At 44.7% G+C, this 25,435-nt stretch overlaps 1 protein-coding gene across 3 annotated transcripts in view; it reads left to right on the plus strand.

Annotated features, from left to right (window-relative positions):
* ZFAND4 (zinc finger AN1-type containing 4) overlaps nucleotides 1-25,435 on the plus strand; it is a 273,261-nt gene that overhangs the window by 40,627 nt on the left and 207,199 nt on the right. For 2 of the 3 annotated variants that reach the window (XM_069240423.1, XM_069240422.1), the window contains 3 exons: nucleotides 11-86; nucleotides 2,972-3,039; nucleotides 8,782-8,968. In XM_069240423.1, coding sequence (XP_069096524.1) covers nucleotides 49-86; nucleotides 2,972-3,039; nucleotides 8,782-8,968 — 293 coding nt within the window. In that variant the 5' untranslated portion in view covers nucleotides 11-48. The remainder of the gene's footprint in view (nucleotides 1-10; nucleotides 87-2,971; nucleotides 3,040-8,781; nucleotides 8,969-25,435) is intronic. The other variant, XM_069240424.1, reaches the window with a different exon arrangement.

Here is a 25,435-nt window from a genome sequence, read left to right on the forward strand (position 1 = left end):
TTTCTTGAAGGTATTCCTGTCTCCCAGCAACACTTAATTTGGAATAATATGGAACTGGAGGATGACTATTGTTTGAATGATTACAGGTGGGTCTATAAACATGCGCCAAAGTAGATCTACTCGAGATATAAATATTCTTAAAATCATCACTGTAATTCATGCACATAACTGTTGTACAACATATCTGTAGTAAGTGTTTAAGGTTCGAAATAAATCTCAGAAAACATGGATTTCAGAAACGTATTAGGCCACTATGCTACGTAGATTATTCCTTTGAGTATTGTTTAAAACCCCATTCATTGCTGTAGTTGCAGCAAGAGATTGCATCACAAGTGAAAGCAGCACTGGCAGTTCAGTAGATCTGGCGTTTCATAATGAAAGTGTTTGGCTACTAATATGCATGTTTGTGTGGGGTTGTTAGGCGACGTAATAAATTCCAGGGTTATGTAAGTGGATAACAAAGGATGGATAAATGGATGCATTGATGATTGAATGTATGACGGAGCAGCAGGTGGGGTAATTGGGAACTGCTTCCTGCCATGAACATGACAGTAGTCAGTCGTGAAGTTACACTTAGTCTACTCATCCATCCATTCGTTAGTCTACTCTTTAACTCATTTTCACAATGCTCACAAAGTTTATACAGGCACAAAACAGACCTATAAGCTTTGTTATTACCTCTTTTCAATTCAGTGTACAAACTACTAACGCTACAGTACTCCACATACTACTTTCTTACATTCCTGATGGGCCTAACTTGAAGAGCAGTAGCGTGGGCAGGCATCGTCTGGTTTGAATTGGTCACCTCTTAACGGGGACCACTCTGCCTTGGGCTGTGTGCAACATGCCTTCTGGGCCAGTTCCTTAAGTAGCAGTGCTGGAAGTTTGGAACTGCTGGTGTGAGGTGATATAGGTTTTTCTGAGGGGTTGCAAAACTACTCGTAATTTCTGGAGGGGTGAGGTACATTCTGCAGAGGGAGCATGAGGGACTGCAGGAACTGTAGCAAAAGCACAGTAGAGAAGGGCCACATAATGGGCTTGTTATGGGAGAGACAGGTTGGTAATGACCTATGTTGTGGCATTGTTGTTCGGGTTTCCAGGGATATGTCTGGGGAAGTTAATACAGATCTTGGGTGATTAGGTGAGGCTCTTGTTTGTATGAGGCAAATCTGAGTTGGTGGGAATTAGCAGTGTTTTGTTTGTCCAGCTTTGGAAGCTGAGGAAAATAATCTGCCCAGCTCCTTTTAATATTGGAGTTGAAAAGGAATATAGGCCCATAAGCATTGCATCTGTGAGCCCTTTTTGAGCATGTCCAAGGAGGTGGACATTTTTGTTTTTTAGTACTAATTCCATTCCTCAAAAGTTTAATTTTTTTGGGATAATACATTTAGAGACCTATCTGAAGGCAGACCCTTTAAGCCTGGGATCTTGGTAAACCTATTTATTTCCTCAGTTTTTCACTCACAAGAGAGGAAATTGCACCCTAACTGTACATTGTGTGCCTCTGCTGCTTCAAAAAGGGAAATTAAATGTTCTATGTAGATGAAGGCTATTAAAAAATGTGCACCCAAATACCTCTTCAGGTCTGTATGCCTACACCCTAGTTTCCAAAAATGAGGTAGAATCCACTGTCCCACATGCTGCTTATAGCTCATTTCAGGTGAAGGCATCCACCTTTTTATGGGCGAGCACAAAGTGCTACGTCCATTCTGTAATCTCTCTTTGGGGCTCAAACTGCGCCCGTGCCACGCCAGTCACTTACATTGGTTCGTGGGCTTGCCTTTTAAAATCCGCTTGCTTTCATTTGTGAAAGGTATGCATACGTCATGCCTTTTCCGGTGTTTAGCCCACCTACACAGCACCGGTAAAGTACCAAAAACATGCGAGGCTCGATGTTTTCAGCCTGGAGTCCGGACTACTTTATCGGTTTATTTTCCATGCAGCGCGATTGCGCTGCATTTCACGTAGCGCGGTTGCGCTGCTTTTTTTTTTTTTTTTTTGCTTTAGAACACTAATAGCTCTAACTCGAACAAATGCGAGACCTGTTGCATTGAAAATGCTTGTTGCTTATATTACTACCCTTTGTCAGCCTGTAAAAAGCTACCTTAGCCTGGCAACAAAATGTGTCAAATCAACCTAAGTTTTCTCTGTAATTTGGAGGGAGGTTGAAGCCACTCTTATATCTTAGTCAGGATTTGTTCAGATGCAGACCAAACTGTGTCTACGTTTCCATATCAAAGCACTCAAGAAAGCAACCTTATTTATCTTTCTGTTAGCTTAAATGGGATTGATTTAATGCCATCTAAGCTGTCTACAAAAGGGAAAGGTCTGGTGGTGCCATATTCCCATCTCCAGCAGTTAGATATTAGGCATGTCCTTTGCAATAAAAAGTAAATTCTAAGGGACTCAATTTAGAGTTTGGTGGATAGGATACTCTGTCACAATGTGACAGATAATGCTGTGTGCTTCATTATAGTCATATTATGGCCTATTTCACCTGTGATAAGGCAGACAGGATATCCATCATGTTGTGAAGGAGTTACCACCCGCTCAATTCTAAATCAGGCCATAAGCCTCCTCAACTTCGAAATCCTGTTTGAATGAAAATTAAGACCAGTACATTCAAAATGTAATCTGACTCTTGTGAACTTTTTAATAGTATATGTTGTTTGACAGGTTGGACAAAAGGAAACCTCCCACTTAAAGCCCTAAACCGATGCATGAGCATACATTACAAAGTATTCTAAACTATGGTTTTTATCTTGTGGTCTTTTATGTTTGCCACTTGGATTCCCCAAATGTTTTTCTCCTTAACCATTTGACTGCATTGCAGTAATACCCGGCCCCACCACCCCATTCAAATCTCAAGCAGGCATAGTTTATCGTGATGGGTATGTACAACTTGCGCATTAAGATTTTCTTATTTAAAATAGAAAGCTCTTTTTATTTATTTTCTAATTTTACATTTTAGCATTGTCGAAGGATGCACTTTGAAGTTGATACTGGCAATGCGAGGTGGTCCTATTAACACAAGGCGAGGTATGTGGCAGTTTAACAGTTTATTTCAATGTAATTGTGAAGGCTTGCTTTTAACACAATGCCATAGAATGGCAGGCAGGGACAAATCCAATCAATACTTTAGGAAACCAGTACTCACTCCTGATTTCATGGGTAAATTCCTTTCCCTTATTTATTTAAATCATTTGTAAAGGACAGCAGAAACCCGTCATAACATAATCCATCACGTATTTTATCTCTACAACATAGATATAAACATCACATTACCATCATGAACATATGTAACACAAATAAACAAAAGGAGGGTTATGCCCATCATCATTACTTTGCATTGCGGTCACTATTACACAATTAACAAGTTGATCTACTAGGCTGTGATGATCAAGGATTTTAACTGCACCCAGCTGTCAAATACCTAAATATTTTTTCAAAGGTATTGTGTAGTGCAACAACAACTCTGCCTATAAATTAATTAGCTTCAAAGCCCTTGATCCCACTAGAAAGATGTCGACTCGTTTCGGCCTCGTCATTCAGGGTCTCGTCAGGACTGTCGGGGGGGCACTGGCACCTCTTTATTCTGTTTAGTTTCCACTATTTCAGATTACTGCAAATGCTCTCGATTTTTTTGGCTATCATCTCGAGTCTTACTGCCTAAATACAGGCGTCTATGTGAAGCGGAACCTCTTAACGGAAAATCCGTTGTCTTTATGTTGTCATGCCACACAAAGGTAATTCAAGGCTTTTGCATTATCCAAGTACTTCAGACCTTCTACTGTTCGCGTCTCGCCTCACCTCGCTTTTAAACAACATATAGAAATTGATGTTACTTTCAGTGCTCTTATAATGTGTTTGTTATAACTGTTTTTTTTTTATTATTGCAAAAAACGTATTTGCTGGGGTGATTTTATTTTATTTATTTATTTCAAATTTACACTTCTGCTCTTGATTGTAAAATCTTGAAAAAAATACAATTCCATAAAAGGATTGAGTGATTGAAAGTTTACAAATTCACAGTTCTTCTGCTGTAAGTTCTTGGTTTATCACACATTCTCAGGATCAGCTATTGAACATTAGCAACTTTAAACAAGCATTGGCAAATAGTCGTTTTAGCTTTTGCCTATTGGAGAAAACTTTCACAAGCCTGAGTAATGCATATAAATAGTTAGTGACATAGCAAGGTTGTCACGACCCCTAATGCAAAAAAAGGGAAATGGGGTCTCTTCACTCAACATCTCCAATCACTCAGCCTAGCCTACTGATGCCACTCCTTAGCTTTTCTAGCATATTTCGTGCCTGCCAGCACACCTCTACCATCTAAGTAATAAACATCACTCCAAAGCACGAAATGCCATGTCCCATATCTGTTTTGTGTGGCCAGTTGTAAATGTAATTCTGATTCCTAGTACCAGGACCAAGCATTATTTTCATAGACCATTATTCTGATCATTGATAAGATGTAGTAATGGACATTTTAGCTGAGTAATTTGTTGTCTCTTTCTAATGTAGCAGCAGTCTCCCAATTTTGAAACTAGAACAAAGTATTTGTGAAATACCACATCTTGGCAGTTAATATTTGACAATATAAACGTTTCCAGTCAGAAAGAGGACATTTTCGATCTGAAATAATTTATTTTGTTGTAGGGTCTATTTTGAATATCTCTTGCTTGCCTCTCCACTGGCTTCATTTTGTATGGTGACTAGACAATGCCAAATTTTGTATGGTGATTGGACAATAAGAAATTCACAGAGACAAAGAACACTTTCAGATATGAATGAAGGGAACACAAAATGGTACATCTGTGGCCATAAAAGGTGTTGACGGAACACCAGCAGTAACAGTCTGACAAACACATATTCACACACCATGCTGTATGTATTTTTATGCAGGTTGATGACATTAATGAATGAGATATATATATATATATATTTCAGTGGTTATAGTTAGTTATCTGAAGTAACTATAACTATAACTCGTGCCCTAAGTTGACTATAACTCATACTGCACAGTTTTCTCAGCAATAATTTAATTGCAAAAGTTGCAGTGATGTTTTAGAAGATCTCACTAGTCATGTAATATGTGAGGTATTTAACAGTGCATGGCGAGGGCACGAGTTATAACTGATGAATTTCTGTGGTTTTTACAGTCTACGATTACATTGTTACTGAATATTTCACCTAACTATAACATTATTTTAACCTTTGTTTTTATCAGTCCAACGGAAAGTAATATATTACAAGGCACTTCTGTCAGGCCCCTCTGCCCCCCCCCAACCCCTCGCAGGCAGACAACTCAATGCTCTGCATGGCCATCTGCAGCTAGAGGTTGGTCATAGCCGGGCCCTGTGGGCAGTTCACCCAAAGGCAGTCCATCCCCCTTGCAGACTGCCCACTCCATGTCATGCACAGCATTTGGCGATGCAACTTAGGGTTGCACTTTGGGCCCTGTGGCCAAAACATATATTATGGGCAGAGGGTCAACTACAACAAAAAAGAGAGGGGGGGCTGTGCAGTACCCTTGAGCCTTTATAGGCCTTAGAGAAACCATCTCAACCCAAGTAGGGAAAAAAAAAAGGGGGGACCGCCAGGGCCGCATGTACTTATAAAGGGGGCTTTCTACTTTATAGGTGGATGTCCTGGTGCTCACCCAGGACGCTCACCAAGTATCATGGTGTGGGAGCCGGCATTGCTCCCACATGGAGGGAACAGCTGTATTCTGCTTGCTCCCTCTGGGTGGGAGCAATATTGTTTTGGTTTCTCTGCCTGCAATTAAAAAGCTCCCACCGGCTGGGAGCAGACTTGTATGTTCATTCCCTTTTGGCAGGGGATTTAAAAATGCTCCTCTCATACTTGAGCAAACATATGTTTTCCTGTCTGTGGTAGTGTGGGTAGGGAAACCACTGTGTGCCGGGGCTTGGCCCCCAGGGACTGGTTCACTGAGCTGGCCCAGGGCCTTTAAAGGCTCAGGGGTGGGCACTCCCCTTTTATTTACATTTGGGTTTCAGGGGGTGGGCTCCTGTGGGCCTAATCAGGTTACAGGAGAGGGCCACGTGTCACATGCCCCTCCCTTCTTTATTTTATGGCATCAGGACCTCTCAGAGGTTTGTGGAGGGAGGCGCGCACCCTCCTCCCCAAAATTATAAAGATGTTGTCCTGCCCCACCTGGGTGGTATTTTTCAAACAGATGCACAGGAGCCCATGGGACTCCCAACAGCAGCCCTTATGTAATTTTTTGACTTTTCTGTCTTAGCCCGTGTCCTAAGATGTTTGCTACCACTTCCTGGTCAATGTGGTGGGAGCCAATCCGATCTCAGCTTGATATAGCTAGATAGATACACAATCATTTGAGCATTATATTAATTGCTAAAAGAATACTGAAAGGATTTACACCACAGCACAAAAAGCAGTGTTTCTGGACCAAAATCTAGCTTTTTGTCAAATCTGGTGTAACTCAGTTTACTGGTTTGGACTGTAGCTGTGCCTAAAGTTCCTATGGAAAAATGAATGGGGGAAAAACGTGTTGGGACCCCTGCTTCTTTTGCTTGGCCTCGATTGAAGGATTAACCTGAATCATTAGATGTGCAAACTAGTAAAAAAGTAGCACTATTTTTGGAAAGTTTCATAGTGATTAGTCAAACGCCAGTAGCGTTATTAGCAACTCAAAAAAGGCATTTCCTATGGGAACACAATCCTAACTATAACTACCCGGTGTTGACTGCCACTGGATAATACATATATCCTTCATCTAAACATAACAGACGCTTCACTTGGTCATTATTTATTATACAAAAACATCAACCTCATTCAGTAACCTCGTGTGGACAAAGTTAAGGCAACCTGTGATTCAGTGACAGGTATAGTGACCACTTTAGCAACAATAACTTGATGAAAATATTTCCTGTAAAAGATTATCAAATCTCTTACATTCTCTGGAATGTATTCTGACTCACACCTCCTTACAACCCCGTTTTAGCTCAATGATGATTGGGTAAATTTGATCATTTTTTCAAGTCATTGCGCTACAGATGTGTTTTGAAACATTGTCCTTTTACATGGATTTCTGCTAAGATCTAGCTGTTAGACTGCTGATCTCACGTTTCACTTTAGAATATGTTGATGTAGAGTGGATTTCATGATCGGCGTATTGATTGTGAAGTATCCAATTACTTCAGGTAGAAAGCAGGCCCAAACCATTACCCCAACACCACCAACATGGTTTGGTACGAGGTTCTTGTAGTGATATGCAGTAGTTGATGTTCACCAAACATATTGTTTAGCATTATCACCAAACCACAGAACTCACCTTGTTTTTCCATAAAACATTATTCCAAAAGTCTTGTTCAGTTAGGTGCTGTTTTGCAAACCTAAGTCGTGCTGCAATGTTTTTTATTTATTTTTTAAATAGAGAGAAGGAGAAGGGATTTTCTTCTGGCTAAACTCCCTGGAAAGCAGCACTTGAACTGCCTTTTCATCAAAGTAGAATCATGGACGTAAACATCCATCATATTGACAAAGGCTTGTAGATCCTTGGTAGTCTCTCTGGGGGTACTTTGCAGTCTTACAGCATCATATGTTCGACCTTGGGGTGAATTTGGTGACTGCACTAACTCCTGCTCTGATAGCGAAAGATTATTTACAAATGGAGAAAGTCCAAGACCGTTTCCACTGTGGAGTCATGGACTTCCTGTTGTTTTGAAATAGCTTTACACCCTTTCCAAGGCTAATGAACAGCAACAGTGCTTTCCTTGATTCCATCATCACAGATGTATTGGTTTGACCTTGGCATTGCATGTTAACACAAACTTTAATGCCCCATACCAAACTGATAACGTTGCAGATTTTATATACTGGTGGTAGATAACACTTCTGATGAACCAGCAACTATGCTTATTTAACTGGTAATGCAGCAGTAAGCATTTAAAATAAATACAAATGACACTCTACAATGCAACTTGTTTTAGGCCAAACAGTAACTGAATGAGATTAATTGCATGTGTAATGATAATTGGAATACATTGACCTGTAGATTGTGTGACTCCTTGTTGGAACATGTAATATTAGGGCATGAAAGGGGGGGGGGCACTGTCACCATGAGATGTTGAAGGTTGCAAGACAGTGAGCTCTGAAGGTGATTACCAGCTTTGACTCCCCTACAATCACACACGCACCACAAATCACTTATTAATCAGGAAATTGTTCAAAACTGTATCAACCTGCACAAATTCCCCCTTTAAAAAACCACTTAATTGTATGTACCATTGACTGCTTTTGAAACTTCAAAATCACAAGAGAGCTACTTTAAAAAAATCCACTTAAAAGCATTGTAATTTGTATCTCTATGTCCCTCAGACCTTCATGCACTCCCTTCCAAGTTCATGCTTGCCTGACTGACATTGTTCTACAGATGGTAAAGCAGGGAATCATACAGATTTGTGGCCAGAAAATGTTTGATGCAAATGCCTTTCATGCTATCAAATTGTTCCTTAAGGCTAGTGCTAAGAGTGAAGCGTTATGGAACAAATTGTGCAGCATGCCTCTTGTGTACCATAACAGTTACAGCTCTATTAAAACTGATGTGTACTAACTTAACACTTCTGTTGTTGGTATTTTTGACTATTACCAAAAATAAAGGGACGTGTACATTTTAGCATTTTTGTTGTCCACAGTTTTGGTGCCATTTGACCTACAGCTTTGGAGATTTTAAACCTAACAGCTGTAGGAAAGATTAATAATTTGATAGTTATAATGTATTGTGTTTTTCTTTAGTTGCTGTTGAAGAGCCCATTTGGGAAAGAGCTGACTACATGGATGCTGGCCGCGAGGAGGTGTCGGAGAAGGCTCCTTCCAATAAACAAGTTACGTTTTTGGTGTACCGAGAAGGCGATCGGTTAAGTTTCTTTCGTGTTGTTGATAGAGGAGATGGAACTTTAACACCAATGTCAGAATCTTTAAGGTAAAGCCAGTTTAATGTTTAAAAAGTAATAGACTCCATTAGTAACAGTAAGCACAATGTTACATGTCATGGTTTGGTTAGGTTTACTATGGTGAAGCCTTCCACAATAAGTTGGCACTTATGGTGTAATATGACCGTCAACCTGTTTGCTACCCCTCAAAAGGCAAAAATGCATTTTAACACCATGTATCCACACCGCGGCATATGGCAGTGCTTGGACTCAATCTCAAATTCCTGCTATAGGTACTCTCACCTTTTCACATTATTCAAACCTTTGAGCTAATGTCAAAAGGGTGATCATGTATTACATCAACATAGCTAAGTGCTTTCATAAGATAAAACATCTTTGGATCTTTCACTAAACCTCACATCGGACACGTCATCTCCATGTCAGGCATTGCAAGATAGATTGTTATACCGAAGCTAATCGCACATTATCAGTTCCTTCTAAAGCACATTCCACATGCAAAAAGAGAGCCCCCATGGCGTTTTTGGGTAACATCACTTTAGCAGATATTTGTAAAGTTATCATCTGGTAAACACCACATACAGTCAGTCATTAAACACTGCTGTGTAGACATGCAAGCCCATCAACAGGCTTTAGTTGGCCAGTCTGTAGTAAAGCTCGCTAGCCTCCTTTAGGAAGAAAAGGCTTTAGAGTCTATGCAGAGATTGTGTATCTACAGCCACACACGTTACTAATGGAAATTTTTACTCTGTAATCATCTGTTTGTAGCGTGCAGTGCTGTAGGTTGACATGCCGCAAGCCTCAACTCCAAAAGCCAGTAATGACCACAGATGGTTTTGCTTTTTCCTTCAATTATCAATTTGCAGTCTACTTCTCTTTGACACTGCACTCCATTCAGGCCTCGAAAAATCATAAAAATGTTACTAAACCTGCAGTTCAAGTGATTTGAAAAATCTACTCCACCTAACTGTAATGGACTGTGTGATCCTAGACAAATATTTTATTTTACACTGTCACCTTTTTTCTTCATTTTCACACCTGTGTGAGCGCAACATTTCTGCTGTACAAAAAAACCTCATTTGTTTCATTAAATAGACTTGATGTTTGCTCCATGTATAATAAGAATCTAGCCCACAAGTAGAGTACACGTGATCTATGACTTGCCTCTTAGTTTACTAATACGATTGCCATCAGGACAGGAGTGTCTAGCAGTTTGTTTAAACACTCACTTTTAACAACTATATTACTAAAGCATGATGTGGCAGTGCACTGTCATTTACAGACCGCAAGTTTCCAAGAAATGTCCAAAAACCTTTCAACTAACTTTCAGCTTTATTGATAAAACTATGTGGTGTATGAACAATAATCTGTGAAAATTGGGTTTCAGAAAACATTTATCATCAGCACATCAACAAGTAAAGTGTTCTGATTTTGTTTTCATCCTATTAAAATATTTTTTCATCACACAGAAGTATAGAAATGGGCTGTCACAGATACTGAAATATATTTTGAAATGTTTGTACAGCTGACTTAGTTATTGAAATGTTGTGTGTTAGGAACTGTCTGACACCTTACAGCCTTTCATTTCACACTCTGTGCACAACAGGTCAGACTGTTCACCTTACAAAATCCTGGAACTCTGCAGTCAGAAGGAAAAGTAATTGTAAGAAGACAAACTGACTTTTGACCCCTGTCCCTGAACACAGAGCAAATGTGACAATATAAGAACAAGATTTAAAGGTGTGTTTTATTGTTCCTTCACTTTGTCTGAACAGAACACCTGTTCTTTGTCAACTCGCAAGAAAAGGCAAGTATGTCCTAAAAATAGCTCGACCTGGTAAAAATTCTACTGGTTATGGCAAGTCATATTTTAAGGCCTGCCATTTTACGATTCATCCGCTGCGTAGTATCGTCTGCGACTGATACCATTCAGACAGAAATGTCCCTTCTATATCATGGGCAAAGTCAGCTGCGTTGCATCATGCAGTTAGGTTGGACGCTACAGACTTTGAAAAATGGTTAAGTTCCATGGAGGTACATTAACGGTAGTGAATTGTTCTCTGCCTTTAATCTATCCAAGGAACAACAGACAATGGCTAAAAGGGAAACGAGGTTCACCATGCTTCACATAGAGAAGTTAGAAAACTTGCCTTTCATAGTTGAAGAGTCCTTCGACAGTATGGCTCCAACATGGCATCATTATTCTGCCCATTTCCATTTTTTGAAAGGAGTTGCCCTTTGAATACAAATGTGTGAATGGCAAAACGGAGGTCTTTCTCAGCGGAAGCGAATGCAAGACTACTGTTAGTCATTCAATGATTTGCAAGCAGGTGTCCCTTCAAGGCCTTTGTAATGTGGGGGTCGCAAACTTGGCCTGTTTTCTGAAGGGTACTCCCATCCCTTTGATTCAACCAGCATTTCATGTACTTTTGAATAAAGTTATGTGTGGTGCTGAGCGACCAAAGCTGTTGCGGTATGCGACCAGGAATTTCCTACGCAATTTCCATTTCTAAGGTCTTTACGTGTTGTAGACCAGTTTTAACTCCACCACCTCCCCCCCCACCCCCCACGCACACACACACACACGCGCACACACACACACACACACACACACACACACACACACGAGAGATAAAAGTATCAGAAATGTGGCCTCACATTGATAATGTTAATGTAAATTATGACAAGCTGAGCAGACTTAAGGCGCTACTGTTTAAAAAACAAGTAGCGTTGACATCAGCTAGAGAGACGTATGCTCTACAGATTGCGAGATCCAGCTGAGATACAATCCCTATTAAATACCAACTTCCCCAAGCACTTTGGAGAGCTAGTATCCAGAATTTTCAACGCCTTGAGCACTAATGGGATTGTTTCACTTCTTTAAGGCTGTTGAGTCTGGATTTGTGTCCATCTTCCACAATGTCTTCGGAGTCATCCCATCAGCCATCCGTTCTCTCTTTTCAAGTGTGTTTGGTGGCTTTCCTATCATTTTGGCATTGATTGGCGGAATACTGTTGCTATTTCTTCTGATTTGCAGTGGTTGTGTCTTTCAAGCTACGCTAAGCAGTGGAGCCGCTGCAATCAGCTCAACTGTGCCATGAACGCATGGTTCAGGTCTTCGATGCTTCCTTGCTGGAGGAATTGGAGCGTGATTGGTCATTGTCATTTAGACCACTCCTGTGGTGCGTGCAACCAGTCTTTCGCTGCGTATGGTGCCTCTTTGAACACTTGCCTACAATGTCTCTTGCCGTTATGCCAGTGCCTCCTGTGGACCAAGAACTGCTGATGTCCCCGATGAGGGTTCATTCACGGTTGTACCCCTTGAGACTAAGGCTGATTTGCGAGGCCACTTATGAGCCATCCTTGTTGAACGAATTGGCTCTTTGTACTATGGAGGATGCCACTACTGCAGGTAGACCTTCACATGAGACTCCTACCCACTACTGCTCCGTGGATCTGTCTGCCTATCCTGTGATCGATCCAACATCTGATGATGTGGCCTCTTTTCTGAGGCTCTTTCCATTTGATAGCTTCGAAGATGCTCTTCAAGATCATGACTTTGATGATTGGCTTATTATACCAGAGTCACAGTTTACATTTATTGCCTCTACTTTGGCCTGCTGTGCTTTTCACGGTCAACATTACATATCTTTGTATGTTTTTAGCTACTGATTTTTAACACTTTTTAAATGCTTTAGCCTTGTGTTTAACAGGACTTTGTGGCTGAGGTTTGGGTGACGACCCAAGCGGAATTACATGACAAGGAGAGTTTCTGCCCCAACCTACTTGATTGTGGTATGGCACAGGTGCCTGCGCTAAAGCCAGATCGACAGCGTAGGCTTGTTTTACTGCCTCCGGAACAAGATCAGAGAAAGAAGGCATAAGGACCTCTTCCCCATGTGGGAGCTCACTGACGTGCTCGGGTGGCCAGTCTCTTTCAGCCAGCTGGGTGTCACAACTAAGTTCATCCCAAAATATCACACAAATGGTGCGCTTTACGACTCCCTCTATTTGGATATTTAAATCATAAACCCTGACTGGTGGGAGAACGCACCCATCCGCAGTCTAAACGGCAATTAAATCATTAGTTGCTGTCGCATCCAGATGATCTTTCAGACTCTGGCGACATATCGTGACCTCTGCTGTGTTGTCTAACAGTGTCACTGCCCACGTCTTGTTCTTCAGCAATGTTCTCAAGTGTACTGGCATTTTTAACTGACAGTGCTGCCACCTTTTTCTTTTTAAACTGTGGCTTCTGTTGTGGGGACTTATCTTCTTTTTTTTGTCCGAAAACTGTGGTGTCTTTCTTTTTTTCACATATTCAGGACGGTCCCCTCTCTCGCTACGTCTATCCGGTGCGTCCTGAAAGGAACTAGAGGGACGTGAATCAGTATAACTTTCTGGAGTTTTAATATTTTATCTATTTCTGAGAGTGTATCTCCTGTCTGAGTTCTCCGGGTGTGGAGAATCAACTCTCTGATTTTGTCTATCTTTAAATTGTTTCTGTTTATCCCAGCGCTTCTTAGAACTCTCCTGTGTTTGTTCAGTACCTTCCTTAGAGGTGGTAGTCTGTAATTCAAGTTTCTGATGGATACAACTACCTGTGGATTCCTCACCTCATGAATACTCCCATGGCGCCAGCATTCGACGGAAATCTTCTTACTAGTCTCTGCACGTCGACGAGGACGTCACTGTCTCGCACGCGACGCCGTCTGACGTCATACAGGCAATAAGAGGTCCTCGACGACGTGCAGACGTCAGTTCCCTTTTTTCCGTGCATTCGAAACGGTTATCTTCGAGGGAGCAACTGTTACTCTTGCGGTTACAGTGTATATCTTGCTGCGTACTCTTTCTCTGTGGAAATAATGTCGCAGAGAAAGTCTGGATTTAAGCCTTGTCGTGAGTGTGGAGGCAAGATGTCGGTGACGGATCCTCATTCCGATTGCCTTTGGTGTTTGAGCTCCGACCACGACGTCTCGACTTGTGATTCATGTCAGCACATGAATCCGAAGGCCCTTAAAGAACGCGAGGCGAAGCTGTTTATGGCCAAGTCAAAGGAGAAGCATCACAAGAAAAAGTCTTCTCCAAGACATCGGCGTCATCGAGACTCCCGGCGCCGTAGAGAATCTCGGCGTCATTCAAGGGAGGCTCGTTCCAGGTCTCCGGATCGGCGCCGAAGGACATGGGAGGTCAGCCCCACGGTGACGCCGCATCCTTCGACGCCGTTGCCCTCTCCGGCGTCTCCAACTTCGCCTGGACAGGCGTCGGTGATTGAGGTATTGGAGCCTCAAGTGTTTTCTCTGGCGCAGACGCCGAGGCCGGCGTCGGGGTCGCCTCCGAGTCAGGCACCCCAGTATCCGGCTTTTCCCACCCCTGGAGCCGATAGTTCCGCATTCTTGAATGCGATGTATGCCATCTTCCAACAGATGGCTCCAGGGGGTGCTCCGGCTGGGCCTTTGGCCTTTTCTTTGGGTGATCCTGCGCCTCTTCGGCCGGCACCCTTTATGCCCTTTCTCCCGTTTGGGAACGTGGGCTCGGCGCCAGTGTCGGCGCCGGTGGCCGCTCCGGTGGCTTCGGAGGGATTGGCCCCAGGGATTTCCATCCCGTCGACGTCGAGATTTCGGCCTGTGACTCCGGTGGGTCCATCCGTTTCAACTGCTCTTCAGTCGGCGCCGAAGTTACCTGTGGCGCCGGATGCGGCGTCGGTGGCTTCGGAAGATCGGCGCCGATCTCCGACTTCGGCGGAGGTATTGTCGACTCCGCGGATTGAGCAACGACTGCATTCAAGGAGGCGTGCTCTCCGGGTACTAGAAGAGCAGGAGTACCAACGAGCCCTAGAGGAAGGAGAGCTAGAGGACTCGGGTGATGGGCTGCGTGGACTGGAGTCGGCCAGTGGGCTGGACACTTCCCCTGAGTGGGACCTTTCGTCCCCGGGGGAATATACCGAGGAAGCTGCTTCCTTTCATACAGTGGTACGGAAGGCAGCTAGTTTTTTGGACCTGCCTTTGCCGGTGGTGGAGGCGAAACAAAACCTTTTGACAGAGGTGTTGCATCCGGCCTCAGCCGCGGCGGAGCCTCTATTACCTTTTAATGACGCTCTGCTGGATCCGGTTTTAGAGGTGTGGAAGAAGCCGGCATCTTCCCCAGCAGTTCACAGAGCCGTGGCCAGGAGGTATCGGACGGCTCCAACTGATCCTGGTTTCCTATCTAGGCACCCTACGCCGGAGAGCTTGGTTGTGCAGGCCTCCTGTTCGTCCAAGTCAGCGCCTGGTTCTTTTCCGACGGTGCCTGGGGACAGAGATTCAAAAAAGCTGGAGGCGCAGTCGAAGATTTTTTCGTCCTGCAGTCTGGCATTAAAAGCCACCAATGCAACCTGTATCCTGGGGAGGTATATTCATGCTCTGATGGATGACATCTCCTCTTCGTTTACAGAGCTTCCTCAGGGTCTTTTGGATCTTGTCTCTGATGCCCAGGCTGCTGCGACCCAAATTATCCAGACGGGACTGGATACCACCGACTCGGTAGCCAGAGCAATGGGCACAACTGTGGTGGAAAGGAGACAGGCCTGGCTCCGTAACTCGGGCTTTTCGGCAGATGTACAGTCCACATTGTTGGATCTCCCGTTTGATGGGGACAAACTGTTTGGGGCTAAGGCTGATTCGGCCTTGGAACGGTTTAAGGAGAGCAGGGCCACGGCTAAGTCGTTGGGACTCCAAGCTCCTTCTTCCACGGCCTCTTCCAGATTCTTCAGGAGGTTTCGTGGATTTGGGCGTGGCTCTTCCTCCTCTTCCTTTCGGGGAAGATATCAGCAACCTGCCTCTTCCCATCCCTATAGATCTTTTAGGGGGAGGGGTAGGGTCCGCACCAGGGGAGCTTCTCAGCAGCACTCTGCCTCTTCCTCATCCTCTGGCGGGGTGCAGCAGGGGAAGCAGCCTTAGGCTTCCACCATTTCCCACTCACTCCTCTCCTGTAGGGGGAAGATTACAGCATTTTCTCACCAAATGGGAGACTGTTACGTCGGACACTTGGGTTCTCAGTGTTGTGGGAAAAGGCTACACCCTTCCCTTTCGGGAGTTTCCGCCCCTCATCCCGCCCCGCCCTTCGTATTGTTCACAAGAACACCTCCTGTTGCTAGAACAGGAGGTAGAAGTCCTCCTTTTAAAGGGCGCGGTGGAGTTGGTCCCGGAGCAGGAAAGGGGTCAAGGAGTTTACTCAAGGTATTTCCTGATTCCCAAGAAGGATGGTCGTTTGAGACCAATTCTGGACCTGAGGATCTTGAATTGGTTCCTCAAGCAGGAAAAGTTCAAGATGCTGACCCTAGCACAGGTGCTTTTGGCGTTGAACATGGAAGACTGGATGGTGTCTGTCGACTTGCAGAATGCTTACTTTCATATCCCGATACTCAAGTCACACAGGAAGTATCTCCGGTTTGTGGTGGGATCGCAACACTACCAGTTTGCGGTCCTTCCGTTTGGTCTTACTTCAGCACCTCGAGTCTTCACGAAGGTGATGTCGGTGGTTGCGGCAGAGCTCAGAAGGAAGGGGATAGCAGTATTCCCTTACTTGGACGATTGGTTGATCAAAGCCAAGTCCCCGGAGCTTGTGTTGCGTCATCTGCAGTCAACAACCCAGTTGTTGTTCGACCTGGGCTTTTCGGTGAACGAGCCCAAATCTCACCTAGAGCCCTCTCAGCGCCTCCTGTTCATAGGGGCAGTACTGGATACAACATTGGGTCGGGCTTTTCCTCCGCCTCAGCGGATTCAAGATATTCAGGATTTGGTTCCAATGTTTCGAAATGGAGCGGTAGTTCCAGTCCTCAAGGTCCTTCGTCTGCTCGGTCTTTTTGCCTCCTGCATTCTGTTGGTCACGCATGCTCGCTGGCACATGAGGGCTCTTCAGTGGTGCCTCCGAAGGCAGTGGTCTCAACACAGAGGGGATCTAGAGGGTACTGTCAAGATCTCCAGAGATGCTGCTGTGGATTTGAAGTGGTGGATTGCAAGCAACAATCTTTCACAAGGAAAGCCGTTCCAGCAGTCGCCACCAGTGGCCACAGTCATAACGGATGCTTCCACTCTAGGGTGGGGAGCTCATCTGGGGGATCTGGAGATCAAAGGTCTTTGGTCTCCAGAGGAACAGATTTTTCACATCAATCTGTTAGAGTTACGGGCTGTACGTCTGGCTCTCAAGGCCTTCCTCCCTTCCCTTCGTGGTCAGTCGGTACAGGTCCTAACGGACAATACTACCACGATGTGGTACATAAACAAGCAGGGAGGAGTGGGGTCGTACCTTCTCTGCAGAGAAGCTCTTCGACTATGGTCCTGGGCAAAGGACCATCGGATTTGCTTGATAGCAAACCATCTGGCCGGAGTTTTGAACGTGCGTGCGGACAGTCTCAGTCGCCACTTCTCGGCAGACCACGAGTGGCGTCTCCATCCAGATCAAGTCCGTTTAATCTTCCAGAAGTGGGGGTTTCCTCGGGTAGATCTGTTCGCCACTCGAGAGAACGCGCATTGTCCGTTGTTCTGCAGCCTTCAGTATCCGATGCAGGAAGCGTTGGGGGACGCGTTTCAAATGACCTGGTGCGGCCAGTTGCTTTACGCGTTTCCTCCCATACCCTTGATTCCTCGAGTATTGAGGAAGATTCGCCAAGACCGGGCTCTAGTAATCTTAATAGCTCCGGATTGGCCAAGGAGGGTGTGGTACTCCGACCTTCTCCAACTCTCAACGTGCCCGCCGCTCCGTCTCCCTTTCAGGGCAGACCTCCTCTCACAGTCGCAGGGGCAGGTTCTACACCCCAACCTCCAGAGTCTGCACCTACATGCCTGGAGATTGAACGGGGCAACCTGAGTTCCTTCTCTCTCCCGCCTGAGGTAGTGGATGTTATATTAGCGGCCAGGCGACACTCCACTAAATCTATCTACGCTAATAGGTGGTCTAAATTTGTTGCGTGGTGTGGAGAGAGGCAGATTGATCCTTTACATGCTCATCTATCGGACGTTTTGTCTTTTGCTCTATCTCTGGCGCAGAAAGGTTGTGCAGTGGCTACCATTAAAGGTTATTTATCGGCCTTGTCAGCCTTCATATGTCTTCCAGACCAACCATCTTTATTTAAATCCCCTATTGTTATCAGATTCTTGAAAGGTCTTCTAAATCAATATCCTCCAAAGCCATTCGTTATGCCGCAATGGGATTTGTCCTTAGTCCTGACTTTCCTTATGGGGTCCCCTTTTGAACCTATGCATTCTTGCCCCTTGAGGTATTTGGTTTTAAAAACAGTCTTCCTGATAGCTATAACATCAGCAAGGAGAGTGAGTGAGTTGCAGGCCTTATCAGTAAAACCCCCTTATACAACTTTTTATGGGGATAAGGTGGTGTTGAGGACCAAGGCTGCTTTCCTCCCGAAGGTTGTTTCACCCTTCCATTTGGCTCAGGCAATTACTTTGTCCACGTTCTATCCTCCGCCTCATCCTTCCAAAGAGGAAGAAAGACTGCACCGTCTGGACCCAAAGAGAGCGTTGAGCTTCTTTATCGATAGAACAAAGGATTTCAGGCTGGAGGATCAGCTGTTTATTGGATACGTGGGCAAGAGGAGAGGAAAGGCAGTCCACAAGAGAACACTATCCAGGTGGGTTGTTCTTTGCATTAAAATATGTTACTCTTTGGCAAAGAAGGATCCTCCTGAGGGCATTAGAGCTCATTCCACCAGAGCTAAGTCGGCCACTTCGGCCTTAGCCAGAGGTGTTCCTGTGGTCGACATCTGCAAGGCCGCAACTTGGTCGTCCCTTCACACTTTTGCAAAACATTACTGTTTAGATTCTGAGGTTAGAAGGGACGGCCATTTTGCACGGTCAGTGCTGCAGGATTTCTTGGTTTGACCATTTAGGCACCCACCGCCGGGCGTGGTACTGCTTTGGGACTCTATTCATGAGGTGAGGAATCCACAGGTAGTTGTATCCATCAGAAGAACGAGTTACTTACCTTCGGTAACGACTTTTCTGGTGGATACATTAGCTACCTGTGGATTCCTCACGGTCCCACCCGCCTCCCCGTTGCCTTTATGGTCTTGCCAAGTAATCCTTGAGTGCGCTCCTCTTGGTCTTTGAGGGTACAATAGATGTATATATATAATATATTTATATATATATATATATATGTATATGTGTATATATCTTTATGTATATACTTGGTGTGTGTATATATTTTAAAAGAGAGAGTTTTATATATATATATATATATATGTACATAAAAAGATTTACAGTTATTCATACAATGTGGTGTATTTTTACAATATAATGGATGTTGCCTTGCTCTTTCATTGCATTGCCTGGTTGTTCTCATGCACGTAAAAAATGATTGGTACTGACGTCTGCACGTCGTCGAGGACCTCTTATTGCCTGTATGACGTCAGACGGCGTCGCGTGCGAGACAGTGACGTCCTCGTCGACGTGCAGAGACTAGTAAGAAGATTTCCGTCGAATGCTGGCGCCATGGGAGTATTCATGAAGTGAGGAATCCACAGGTAGCTAATGTATCCACCAGAAAAGTCGTTACCGAAGGTAAGTAACTCGTTCTTCTTCGGCTTGGCTCTCAAACTATCCCGTCCTATACCTAGTATAGGTATCCAAAATAATTTTCAGTAGCTCTTTCTTCCGGTCCAAATGTGGAATCTCTCGGAGATGCTGGCGTATAGCCAGTGCTACCACTTGTCCTTTGATATTACTTAGTATTATTGAAGACACTGCGTCTAACTTATGCACTATTTTCACCCCCAAATCAGGGGCTGGAGCAGCCCAGTGCTCATTCTGAATTTGTTTTAACACTTCCGGTAAATTGGCAAGTGTCGAGGTACCATGTGTGGTAATATAAATTGCCCCATGTGGCGCAGTCATCCACAGAGGGAACCATCCTGAAGGGTAAGCACGTTGTGAGAATTCTATGTTTCTCCTGTGGTCCTGTATAGGGAAACACAGCTTCCAGTTGATTTGTTTTCTGGGCTATCCAGAACGGTATTTTCTCCCGTTCTGTGGGTATCTTACCCATGATGGTATGTACTGTTTGTGGATTAATCCCAGTAGCCAATTGATATCCAGCAGGTGTTGGTGGTGCTGGAAGCGCTGGTGTAGTGTTCAGAGTTCGCATTATGAACTGAACAAGTCGTCTGTAAAGTCTTACTAGCTCAATGTATAAATTTCACAGATCTGCTGCCTGCATGTTTTGTATACCTGGATGAGGTATGTATGTGGCAAACATAGGCCACGTTGGTCCTTCATTACCTAAGGGACCTTCAAACCAGTTCTGATGCTCTTGATAAGTGAGCAGTATTTTATGATACTGGCATGCTTGGTACTGTATTGGTACATTTGCCATTCTATATTGTGGAATGTGAATGTAGTGTTGTCTTCCTTGGGATAGTGCACCCAGGAATAAAATGTTTGTTTGGTAAGCTTCACTAGCTTCCGCTATGAATATAACATCCCTGCCCTCTTCTCTTAAACCATGCGCTACTAAGTGTAATGTTAGTGCTTGTCTAGCATTCTCAGGAATCTCTATGGCATTATGTAATACCAAATGGGGAACAAAGTCCTTTTAAGAGTTCGAGCTCAAACAACCTACATCCTAATTAGGGAGTCCCTGTTCAGCTGAGGAGGATCTTCCCCAAGACCACGGACGTCTCCGTACAGTGGTACTTAGGGTACCTGAAGTATGTGAGACTGTGATAATCGGGGTCTCCGTAAATTAATGCCTAAACAACATTGTTGGTGGCGCCATGTTGTAGTTGGACTCTTGCTCTAGGCAAGACTTCTGGTTTAAGGATGACAGTACTTATGTTTGTTGGCGACTATGCCAGTCCTACAACAAGTCGCAACTGCCGTCCCAGCGCTCCCGGCTCACAAAAAGCACCTCACCAAAAACCCAAACCGTAAAAGGTGATTTGTGGCAGCCTTTACACATGGACTCAAGAGTGTGACATCTCAGGGAGTGTCGTGGTTAAACAGAAATTACCCTTTTCTCACATGAACAACATGTCTCAATCAAATACAGGCAATGAAGAAGATGCAGTAAACTTTCAATAGTTTTTTTTTTTTTTAGCATACTGCAATCTGCAATAAGTTGCATGGGCTGCAATGATTAGGATAATGAACAGTGCAAGAAACCGAATGGTAAAGACAAGAGTCATTAATACAAAGACCCCCACCATCTTGCAATATCATGAAAAGACAAAGTATGGGATATGTCCTAATACCCTGATAATGTGAACCTAATCTCTAACCTAAAAGAGAGCTAGGTGTGTTAAACCTAATCTGTCCATGCTATGTCCACGAGAAGAGCCCCCCAACCCTTGTTACCTTGGAATGAGGTCTGTAGCTCAGACTCCTAGGGACACGAAGACTGGGTCAGCGTCAAAACAACGTGCCACATCGATAGCAGCGATGGCATCTGGTCGGAATCCCTCTGACTATCTGTTTAAGGGAGGTGTATTTATACAGATCTGCTTGGATCCCTGACGTAGGTCTGTTACCCAAACAATAGATAACAAGACATGCTTGCGACGGTAATTTATGTAAACAATTCCCTCGAAAGAGTGAAGAGGGAAAGTACCCAGTGTGAACACCTACAGTTTGTTTTATCTTTGTCGCTTGCCATTGACGCCCTAGCGCAGTGGGACTGATAATGCAAACTAAAACTTGGGCCTAAATAAAAACAAGGCAGCCATCTTAAAAGATTTAATTAAATAAATTGCACTAAAATGGAGCAAGCTAAGTAGGCTAAAAGTCACTAGGTGACAGGGGCATGAGTCTGCAAGCCAAACGCTAAGCTAACTCCTGTATCCCTTTAAAACAAACTAAGATTCACTACAATGTAATTTTCCACTGATCTTGGATTGTGCCCTAGACTCTACTGTACGAGAGCGGCGGGACGGGAGGTGGGTGGGGTGGTGCTTACTGAACCCTGTCCCAGTGGTTACACAAACTTTCTTGCAGAGTTGGGCCCAGAGACTCAGTAATGACTAGCAGCGCAAAAATAATCAGCTCAAATAAAAAATTTGGGATGACCGACTCCTTATCAGTGTCCCACTTTTTGGGGAGGTAATTCTTTCTGCAAAGCAGCTGGATAGATTTACGGCAAACCCAATCTGGGCACTCTTTCTTTAAGCTCTCAAGTTTGATGTCTGTTTTTCAAACTAGTTTTGAAGCTAAGTTTGACAACATTTTCTGTATGTGAAATTCAATTGTAAAAACAATCTGTAGGCCAAATTTTCTTTATAGGAGAAAATAATGATTTTCAGGGTTTAGATTGTTACTGTAGCCGTCTTTTTTTTTTTCTGGCAGCAGTCCGATGTTCTGTAATACCACGCTGGTTTGGAACTGGATTAGATTTCTTTAACATACGATTTAGGTGACCTGGTTGGGTCGAATTGAGGACACTGACTGGCTGGATGCATTGATGGCCCCTGGGTTCTTGTAATCTCCTCTGAGCTACGTTTTATACAGACCTACTCTCTCCACTGTGCATACCTGGCCCGACCTGCCAATTTCATGCAGGAATCCTATCCTCTCCTGTCTGTATGCATTGTGGGCAATCGCCTGCAGACTTTTTAAAAACTTTTTTTCACATGGTGTTGTCTTGCCCCCAAATTCAAACTGTAGGAAACTGGCACTTGTTGCAGTTTCTACCCCCCACACGCACTTTTTGCCTGCTATTGATGCTGACTTGATTGAGTGTGCTGGGATCCTGCTAACCAAGCCCCAGCACCAGTGTTCATTCCCTAAAAATGTGCTGCTGTTTCCACAGTTGGCACACCTCTGGCACACAGATAAGTCCCTTGCAAAAGGTACCAGTGGTACCAAGGGCCCTGTGACCAGGGAGGTTTCCTAGGGCTGCAGAACATGTTGTGCCACCCTAAGGGACCCTCACCTAACACATGCACACTGCCATTGCAGATTGTGTGTGTGTTGGTGGGGAGAAAAAGCCAAAGTCAACAAGGCATCCCACTCAGGGGGCCATGCCCACAAAACACTGCCTGTGGCATAGGTAAGTCACCCATATAGCAGGCCTTAGAGCCCTAAGGCAGGGTACACTATACCACATGTGAGGGCATAGCTGCATGAGCAATATGCCCCTACAGTGTCTAAGTCTATTCTTAGACATTGTAAGTGCAGTGTGGCCATGTAAGAGGCTGGCCTGGTTTGTACTGGGCACCTAAGGTACTTACACCTTATACCAGGTTCAGTTATCCCTTATTAGTGAATGTAGGCAGTGTTCTAGCAGCTTAGACTGTCTATATAGGTAGCTTTAGCAGAGCAGCTGATGCTGAACTAGAAGACAAGCAAAGCTCCAGCAATACCACTATAGTTACACAGTACTTATACACATTAAAAGACAATACTCGGTGTTACCAAAAATAAAGGTACTTTATTTTAGTGACACAAGGCCAAAAATATCTTAGAGACAATACTCCTTCTGGAGGTTAGTATTATACACAATATACATACTAGAGACCAAAATCAGGTAAGTAAATAGTCATAGAATAGTGCAAACAGTCGAAAATACAATAGAATGCAATAGGCCTAGGGGCAACACAAACCATATACAAAGAAAAGTGGAATGCGAATCACGAATTCCCCCCTAGGCAAGTGTAGTGTGTAGAAGGATGCTGAGAGTGTAAGAAAACACCAAAGGTAAGTAAAATACCCCACCCCAGAGCCCAGGAGAGTAGGAGTAAAGTACTGCAAGTTTCCTTAGGACACACTACAAGTCCTGATTAGAGTTATTGTGAGAACCAAGCAAGACTGTAATCAACAAATGGTGGATTCGTGGACTTGAAGACCTGTGAAGAGAGGATACCAATTCCAGAAGTCGCAGAAAATTCCAGGAAGGACTGGAGCCTCTGCCAACCTAGAAGATGGTGCAAAATATGATTCTCAGGTTAGAAGAAGTCAGCAGAATAGCACCAAAGAAGATGGCTGCGGGTTCCTACATGGTGCAAAGGATGTTCCATGTGGAGATGTTGGATCCAGGCGAGTTGCAGCGCTGGATTCGTCTCACAAGCCTTGGTTCAAGCAAGGTCGCGGTTAGCGTCAAAATTATGCTGCCTGGACCCAGGAGGGACCTGGGGGCCTCAACTCGGACTGAGGAGGCAGAGGGGGCTCCCAACACTGGAGAGAGCCCATAGATGAGTAGGCAGCACCCACCGGAGCCCCAGGACACAGGGACAAAAAAGATGCAAAGTGCGGTTGGTGCAGCACAACAGAAGAAGGTCCCACGGAGAACAACTCTGCAAGTTGTGCGTCGCAGGATTGAGTGCGGGGGACCTGGGCTACACTATGCACAAAGGATTCTTGGAAGAAGTGCACAGAAGCCCAGGGAGCTGGAGATGACACAGTGCACAGGGGTACTGTTGTAAACCGGGAAGACAAGCTCTCTACCAAACGTGGACAGCTGGTCCTCAGGACAGTCTGGGTCGTGTTGGTCCACCACCTGTGTTCCAGGGAGTACGCTCGTCATCAGGAGAGGAGTCCCAGAGAACCGGTTGTCGTTGCAGAAGGTGCCTGCAGGAGCAGCGCAGTGACTCCACCACTCCACGGGAGATTCCTTCGGTTCTTCTGGTGCATGGTGAAGACAGGGAGTCCTCAGAGCATGCACACCTTGGAAACTGTTGCAAATGTTGGCTGGAGCTGAAGTTGCAGGTCAGAGGAGTTATCCTGGATACTTTATTGCAGTTACAGCGGTTCCTGGAGCAGTCTGCGGTTTATCTGACAGTCAAATGATGAAGCAGAGGATGCAGAGGATTCCTGGAGGAGTCTTGCAAGCTGACTCTGAAGAGACTCCCACAGGAGAGACCCTAAATAGCCCTGAGAGGGGAATTGGCTACCTACCCAGGTATGCACCTATCAGGAGGGGTCTCTGACGTCACCTGCTGGCACTGGCCACTCAGAGGACTCCAGAGTGTCCCCACACCTTGGAATACAAGATGGCTAATGCCAGGGACACAGTGGCGGAGCTTTGGGCACCACCCCGGGGTGGTGATGGACAGGGGAGTGGTCACTCCCCTTTCCTTTGTCCAGTTTGCAAGGAGGGCACCATCTGTGCCCTTCAAAGCATTTCCAGAGACCCTGGGAGGCTATCCCACTGAAGCCTGTAACACCTGTTTCAAAAGGGAGAGGGTGTAACACTCTCCTCCCAAAGGAAATGGATTGTTCTGCCTTCCTGGGAGTGAGCTGCTGAGACCCCAAGAGGGCAGAAACCTGTCTGTGAGGTGGCAGCAGCTGTAGCTGCATTGCAAACCTCAGAAAGCTGGTTTGATAGTACTGGGGGTCCATGGTGGAGCCCCCAGTATGCATGGGATTGTCCCTCCAATACCAGATTTAGAATTTGGGGAGGAGAAAAATTCCATGATCTAGGCACCTCACATGGCCATACATATTCGGAGTTACCATTGTCAAGCTACATATAGGTACTGACCTATATGTAGTGCACATGCGTAATGGTATCCCTGC

This window comes from Pleurodeles waltl, chromosome 6 (assembly GCF_031143425.1).
Source record: "Pleurodeles waltl isolate 20211129_DDA chromosome 6, aPleWal1.hap1.20221129, whole genome shotgun sequence".
Classification (NCBI taxonomy): Eukaryota; Metazoa; Chordata; class Amphibia; order Caudata; family Salamandridae; genus Pleurodeles; species Pleurodeles waltl.